Source organism: Antedon mediterranea, chromosome 6 (genome assembly GCF_964355755.1).
Source record: "Antedon mediterranea chromosome 6, ecAntMedi1.1, whole genome shotgun sequence".
In the NCBI taxonomy this organism is placed as follows: domain Eukaryota; kingdom Metazoa; phylum Echinodermata; class Crinoidea; order Comatulida; family Antedonidae; genus Antedon; species Antedon mediterranea.
In genome coordinates, this window is record NC_092675.1 from 9,157,120 (window position 1) to 9,165,688 (window position 8,569).

The window sequence follows — 8,569 nt, forward strand, 5'->3', positions numbered from 1 at the left end:
AGAAGGGATTTGGGAAAACATAAGGTAAGCGTTATATGGGCACCAGTCGTGCAGGTTATGAATATTAATGAGGAGGTACTATTTGAATATTCATTTGTCAAAACCCAGCAGACCAAGACGATTCTCAGCCTGCAGCTTCTCGATTCCGTAGGCTTACACAGTACAGTTACTAATAAATTCTAGACTATGGGATAGTTAACTATTATGTAACTATAATTAGCATAATGATGGTTTAGGGTTTAGTAATTTTTATTGATGACATTACGAAATATTGAATCCATAATTTACAATGGCGTGTATTTATGTAAAACAAATATAAATGACCCACCAATTGTTTTCACATTCAGAACTGCAGATATAGGACACACAGGGAATAATTTCGCCAGTGTAGCATAGCAAAAAGCTATACAAAACAACCTTTTTGCTACACGTATTTCTACAATTGTGTAGCAAAAAATACAATACAAAACTATGTTTCTTGACTAAAAAATCAGTTTGATTAGCAATTTTGCTAAACAAAATTTTCAAATGAAATTTTTCCCTGACACATAATTACTTCGTACAAGAATGGTGCCCAAAACTATATTATGAGATATATGTACACATTATTAAATGCACGGCTGGTGCCCATCTGCAGCACTGGTATAATATTAACTATTTAACATCAGAATCAGATAGATATAAAAATGCACGGCTGGTGCCCATTGCAGCACTGGTGCCCATATAAACTCTTTAACATTAGATAGATATAAACATGCACGGCCGGTGCCCATCTGCAGCAATGGTGCCCATTTTAACTCTTTAACATTGGATAGATATAAAAATGCACGACTGGTGCCCACCTGCAGCACTGGTGCCCGTATTAACTCTTTAACATTAGATAGATATAAACATGCACGGCTGGTGCCCATCTGCAGCAATGGTGCCCATTTTAACTCTTTAACATTGGATAGATATAAAAATGCACGACTGGTGCCCACCTGCAGCACTGGTGCCCGTATTAACTCTTTAACATTAGATAGATATAAACATGCACGGCTGGTGCCCATCTGCAGCACTGGTGCCCGTATTAACTCTTTAGCATTAGATAGATATAAACATGCACGGATGGTGCCCATCTGCAGCACTGGTGCCCGTATATAACTCTTTAACATTATAGATATGAACATGCACGGATGGTGCCCATCTGCAGCACTGGTGCCCGTATTAACTCTTTAACATTAGATAGATATAAACATGCACAGCTGGTGCCCATCTGCAGCAATGGTGCCCATTTTAACTCTTTAACATTAGACTCTTTTTTTTTTAACTTTTAAACAATTGATAGATATACAAATGCATGTACACAGTATACTAGACTCATTCAATTTAATTAATTAAATTCTTTTAATTGAGACGTAATGTAAGTCCATATTTATAGAAAACAAAACAAGAAAGTACAAAATAAATGAAAGTTATAATAAAGCCTGTAAAACAAAAGGACTAGTAACATATTTCTTTCTCAAATTACATTTTAGAAATCGGAGAAACAACATTTGCAAATACACATATATATGCATATATTTATTAATATGTAGTTATGCAGGGTGGAGATGGGTAAGGTGCCCGGCCTAAAATTCATTCACCCAGTTTGATTTCATTTGAAGGCCTTCCACCCAGCTGAATTTCAGCCTAGCACAGTTTAAGTACTTTTAGGCATATGTAAAATTGAGGTTCCACTGTACTGTATTTGTATATCATTAGTATTAATTTGATCAATAAGTAACTTGATACTTATTCATATTGGGCTGTACATATTGGACAAACGTAGCCACCTCGTGGTCTTGATTTTACATTAACACATTTAAAGTGACACCATCGGCCACATACATCGCACGCAACCCAATCTGCTGGCAACTTTGGCTTCATACAACCAACAATATCACACAGTCTCCGCTGTGATTTAGGCTTCAGGGAGGATTGCAAAAATTTTGCTAGAACATATTTCCTCATGGCAAGTGCATGAGCCTGGCCCAGACTGGTTGGTAATATGTTCCGACTTAAAGCAAGAGCATTCTGAAAATAAATAAAAAATTCAGTACATTTCAAAATATTTTATAATATTTATATTACATTTAATATATACATTAGAGCACATGAGTAGTGACTATTATTTCTTACCAACATGACAAATGCTCCGCAGGAACTTCCATCACTTTGCTTTCCTGATAGTAATTGTGTGTCATGTATCCATTGATCTTTTAACTCACCAGTTGCATCACTACGACATCTCATGTATTCTCTGTAGTGAACAAACCAAAAAGGTATGTACAGTGTTAAACTCAAACATTGAACTCTATGTGAATTTCTGTTTTTCTAAACAAATTAAAACACCAACCTGAACTTATTAATATAGATTGAGTTGTCTCTTCCAGGCAAGGAGTCTAACAATGAAACCCTCATAGTGGGAACATAAGCAGCCAGGAGTATCCAATGATTTTGGTTAATGTTAATTGGAAGAAAAATCCAAGAAAACTTGACCAACTTAACCTAATGTTTAAAAAATAACAATTTTAAATAATGATAAAAACCAAAATTGATTCAAGTGTGAAGGTTAGCTAACACTAGAGCATATTGAAGCTTATGTGGGTACTAAAAACAGTTAATAATTATTTACTAGGGACAATACTGTTTATGAAAATGCACTAATAATAAACTAACCTTCTTGAACAACCAGGGGGCTAAACTATCCACACTCCATTGAACAGCTACATAAGATGGCATTATGAAAATGTGACCATGGTCTTCTGTGTTTGTTTCTCTTTTTAGCAAATGCAAGTAAGCATTTATTACCTAATTTTGGATAAACAAAATGATAAAAATATTGAATGGCTGATATTATTTTTCAAAAATTTTCTTTTTAAAGCACTTATTTATGTGTATTTATTTGAGGCTATGAAATTAAATATCATAACAGAGAATCAGTACTATTGTTGCATAGTAACTGATAAAATGAGTTTATAGTTAACAGTATAGTAATCAATTCTTATTAAAGTAAATTTTTCTTAGAAATGATCCTTTTTGTCATATGTGTAGAAAAATTAAAACAAGTTTTGTTTAGGTGTGTTAAAGGACTTACTTTGTCATTTAACCAATTTGGATGAACTAAACACTTGAAGTCATCATGCTCTATTACATCTCCTCCAACATGATACCTCACTTTCTTGCTTTTAGGTACATCAACATTTTTTTCGGATGTTAGCTCAACTAAAAGTGTGTCTGTATTAAATGAAACAATGTTTCTATAACAGTCATAATAAGAACATTCAGTAACCGTTAACAGTAAAAATTAAAAATTATTAATTATTATAACATTATATTAATAACATTATATCATCAACACTTTTTTTAATCTTACTCAACTGGGAGTATGTCTGTAATACTGTGAAATAAACATAACATTTTAACAACAACAACAAACAAATCAATATCATAAAAACTTGCCTTTCTTGTTATTGGAAAGAAATGTTTGGCTAGCAAAAGAAATCGCTTTCTCTTTCTTCTGTGGTGATATTTTAGGCTTGTATGAATCAACTTCAGGTGCTGTAAATTGTAAATGTTATATATGTAAAATATCTCTTCGTGAATTAATATACTAAAAAGATTAAAAAAGGATGAAGGTAATTTCTCACTACATACAGATCTTTTTTAATGTACTTTAAAATTAACAAAATAAAAACATGCCTCTCTTATTATCAATCTATGCCTGAAAGTTTGATCACAATTAAAATATTAATATATAAATAAATCACTACTATTTCTTTTTCCAAAACTCTCCTACTTTTGTAGGAAAGGCCTCTATACCATTATGATTTACACAAAAAATATAGCAGAATTAATATTTAATTTAACTTGTGTATACTTTATATTTTTTTTCCGTATTTATTATTATACAATGTGAAAAGTCATAGTCATAGTCATATAGTCATATATACTTTATTGTCCATTTAAAAAAACAGAAATGTGATTTGAAAACTGGCAAAATACAAAGAAAGGTATTTGACAATAATATTATTATTTATTGGGTGCAAGGCTTTACCTGAATGCACAGGTGATTGCATTTCCGTATCTTGTTCAGAAGGTGAACAGGGAGCTGGAAATCATAAAAATAAAATGTGACATACACATAATAAGAGTATCATCTTGATTTTGAATACATTTCCATACAATTTGAGTACTATATAATCAAATATTACAAAGTAATACAGATGGCAGATGAAAATACTGTATAACAGGGCTCAAATTTTACTTTTGTATCAACTACCAAACATTTGCTAGTTGTAAAAATCTAACTAGCAAATTGAGCAACCCAACTAGCAAGTAAGATAAGGAAAATTAATCTATCTCTGGTCCCTCTACACATTCATAAAATGGTTTGCTTCAAATATACATACATACATACATTCAACATAAAATAGCTGACTAAATATAGAAATCTTTTTTTGTAATAAATACTTAATAGTAAGTTATATAATGTGATTTATGATAAGTACCTTTAAAATATCCATCAATCTTTGTGTTTACTAAATTCACTTTTCTGAAACCTCTTCTGGTCATTTTCTTTTTTTTCTTAATGACAGGTAATTCTCGATGTTGAGGACTCTTTCTCTTTCGCTCAAACAGTTTTGGCTCTGCATCAGGAATTAAGCCTTCTTCATTGCTTAAATGCTGCCTGATATACTCTACGGTGTTTAGTATTTTCTTTTCCATTTTCCTTAAGATTTCTTCTTCTTTGCACAGATAAGTCATGTCTCGTAGGAGAAGTAGTTTCTCTCTACAAGAAGCAGCTACTTGTTTTGCAAAAGAAGGTCTTAGAGGCAAGCTGCTATCATCAGGGGGTAAATGACACTCTTCTATTTCATGTTCTAGAATTACCTTTTCAGGTTCTCCTAGAAAGGTTCCAACTAACTTATCAAGCGTGTGAAGTGGAGATTCACGAAGACTTTCGGGAAGACTTTCCCAAGTCACATCTTCTATGTAAGTGAGAATTGAAAAAATATGTTTACATGGCATTCTCAACTTCAACCAATCTATACACTCACACACTGACATTGCACTCGGCGACATGTCTACTAAGTAACTTGATTGTCCTTGCAGACTTTGACTTTTCACCTGTAAATAAAAGAATATTAAACACAATTTAAAATTGTTTCTTTTTCTATATTTTCCCATAAATATTAATATTTTTACAATTTTAAATACTTATGTAGTTTTTGAAAGCAAGTTCTATCCAAACTTTTTAGCAACTGACATCTATTCCATTTTTTTATAAAATAATCATATATAGAATATCATAAATTATTTTTATTTAATAAATCAATAAATTAAATACAAAATAGATAGTTGTGGGTTTATTAATCATTTAAATGCAAAGTTGCAATCAAATAGAAGTAATCTGCAGATCATATAAAAACCACTCTTTTACCTTAAATTTATCCTTATCTATTCTTGTGATGTCCTTTGATAATATTTCTTGAGATGACTCGAAACGTGATAAGCAATGGCTAAGAAAAGCAGGAGGCCTGTTTTGAAGATAGTGCGGAACCTCTTGTTTGTATGTCCGACCATAAGTATCATCAGCCTTTACATTCGCTGTGATGTATCTGATAACAAAAAATTATGTATGAACTGTACCATTAACTTTTAAATAATATTTATGCTAACCAATAAAAAATGTAATTAACCTTACGGTAGATGAACATTTCTGTACAATAAACTATTCTTAGAGCCGCAAGAAATGAACCCAAATCCCTTTACTTTAATTGAGGGGTTTTAGTACTGTAAAAAACAAAACACAATTAACACAACGGTACCAAAATTTATTAAAATATTTTAAAATATGACTTTATACCGTACTTCATTTTTCTGCTAGGCAGGTATTCATTGTGAAGAGCTGATATCATGCCAGAAATTGAAAATGAGGCTCGGTCTACTAAAAACTTGTGTTTAAATACTCGATTTTGCCGCTCAAGACCATTGTTGGTATGTGCCTGTAGACCTTGGTCTTTTCGGTAGGACCATGCCCAGAGCTAAAAGTAAAAATTTAAGTAAATTATCATCTATAGAGTTTATGCAATATATTTTCTTTAATAAATTAGAAAATTACTCACCTCGCAATGTGGCAGCCATTTTTTGGATAACCATTGCTGAAGTCGGCAGTTTTTTTTCCAAACCTCCGACATTTTTAATGTGTTTACAGCTTTTTTGTACGCAAGAACCGTTGTAGCATGAGCACAGCGTCGTAAGTGAGCAAGAATCTGGTCCTTGGACTTTGTAACGCCATTATCAGTCTTGCTCACCCAACGGATCCAGGCTTGCTCCCGATGAAAGTCGCATATGTAAGTTTTTGTTTCTAGTGATAAAGGAAAGTGTAAATAAATCTCTGAAAACAATGAAAGTTCTAGCATACAATTGTAGAAAAATAATTAAAAAAAAATCAATATAACAAACAATAAATTACCAGGAAACAGTTCCTTGATAGCTGAGAGCTCCCTTTCACAGAAGTCTGTTAAGAAATTGGTGGGGTTCCAGCTAAGATTTGCCTGTTGCATAAATTGTTTGATTGTAGACAGACCCTCAAGAATGGCTGCTTTGGTTTCCATCTGAACAACAAATTCACCAACCACACTGTAACCAACATTTGTTTTTACTGCCAAAAAGAACAATGGCAAGGCATATCGTGTGGTCTTATAGGTAGCATCAAGAAAACACAAGTTTGTTCCATATCTAAAGTAACATAAATATAATAAATAATAAAAGAACAGTGAAACCATAAAAAATATGAGGGTGATGTAAAACATAATAATTGCCTTTATTGTCATCTTGGTTGTCAAAATATATCTGTCCCAAAGCTTCAATCACAAGAAAACAAATAACCTACCGGTTTAAAAGATGCCTCTGAAATTCTGTTTGATGAGCGAAAAAGAAAGCAGATGAACTTTGCGATGATTCAGCAGGAATCAATTCATCATCATCTTCATTAACATAAAACTCCTTTGTGGGCTCAGCAGAAGCAAGCCTTAAAAAGTAGTTATCTAATGGATGTTGCTTCTGCCACTCCTCCATTTGTTGTTTCAGGTTCTCCTGATCTAGCTTTGAATACCTAAAAAAGGTTAGAACATTGGTACATAACTTAAAAGTAACAACATTTTTCGGTTTTATAAATGAATAAGTTTATAGGAAACAAAAAGGTACTGTACAGTAATAGGTAGCAAACCAAAATGTGCACCCTGGTAGACACAGCAGAGATTTTCAATAATTCCCCATAAATGTTTTCTACTGTATATATATATTTTGTAAGAGTAGAGCAACAATATAATTATGGTTTTATAAGCTGTACATATAAAAAACAAACCTTAATGCCATTAAAGAAGTGTAAATATGGTTTCTCAATGTCTGGTCCTGCGGGTAGTAGGCTGTATTTGTCACAGCAGGACGAGTTTCTGCATCCGGAAACAATACTGTTTCCACATATATTTTTAAATGCCTCCTCATCTCCTCTGTACCGTTTACACCATGGCTGACCAATTCATGAATTTTGTCCTTTATTCCTTTATTTATTGGATTTAAAAATCCAGCAAGCTAAAAGAGTTTTAATAGTTTAGGAATCTCATATAAAAACCATTATAGTTTAAGTAAACATATTATAAACTTTAATTGTTTTAAAATAATTTACTTTTCACAATTTCACAATAAATGATCCATTCATCAAAATTAAGGACTTCAGAACATCACTGCTAATCCTGGTGTTGTAGTACGCCAAATGAGAACATAATGTTTTGTACATCTGCTGTGCCTTATATGAACTTACAAAAATTGAAAGTTTAAGTACTTAAACAAAATTATTTTGTTGTTGTTTTTTGTTAAACTGAGAATCAGCTTTTAAAAATAAATGCATTGCTATTAACAAATCTATTTACCGTGCCAATTTTGTGAAAACTGTTATGTTCCTGATCTGATGGTAGAGATACATAGATTCTTCTCTCTGCCTTTAGGTCTGCACCACTTTTAACAGCCTTCCTAAGCGCTTGACTTTTCTCGTCACAAACACACCTGTTCTGTGAAACTGACTATAAGAAGTAACAACAAAGAAATCAATCACTTATAAATAATCATAACATTATGATTTTTATTTATGTTTACCTAACACAGTGATTAAAAAACTTAAAAATAACAATAATAATAATAAAAATATTAATAATACAAATAATAATAACAACATAGACATAAAATAATTATTATTTTTGTTTTAAAGAAATTAATAATTACTAGATGGTACGCTCGCTTCGCTCGCGTACCATCTAGGTCGTGCCCACAGATGGTTCTCGAATACATAGTAATTTCAGCATAAAAAAACGGTGATTTATGTAGCCAACTAAAATTAGTACCCTGGCAATTACTTGAGTAAACAAAACCAATTTGTGTTTTGTAATGTAACATTAGGGTTGAAGGATGGTAAGAGGGTGGGTGCAAAGAGGAACCATTTTTTAAATATATTCTTTATCCGTAACGACATATTTGTTTTTATGTT

General features: G+C 32.1%; 1 protein-coding gene across 1 annotated transcript; it reads right to left on the bottom strand.

The window, feature by feature from the left end:
* Window positions 1–1,435: 1,435 nt before the first annotated feature.
* LOC140051421 (uncharacterized) lies at window positions 1,436–7,603 on the bottom strand. The gene is made up of 14 exons (XM_072096633.1): window positions 7,394–7,603; window positions 6,920–7,141; window positions 6,500–6,765; window positions 6,150–6,391; window positions 5,896–6,068; window positions 5,465–5,642; window positions 4,533–5,151; window positions 4,079–4,132; window positions 3,484–3,582; window positions 3,119–3,258; window positions 2,701–2,832; window positions 2,378–2,529; window positions 2,161–2,281; window positions 1,436–2,055 (listed from the first exon to the last, which is right to left on the bottom strand). The coding sequence occupies exons 1-14, from the start codon at window positions 7,531–7,533 to the stop codon at window positions 1,774–1,776; spliced, it is 2,820 nt and encodes a 939-aa protein (XP_071952734.1). The 5' UTR covers window positions 7,534–7,603; the 3' UTR covers window positions 1,436–1,773.
* Window positions 7,604–8,569: the final 966 nt, after the last annotated feature.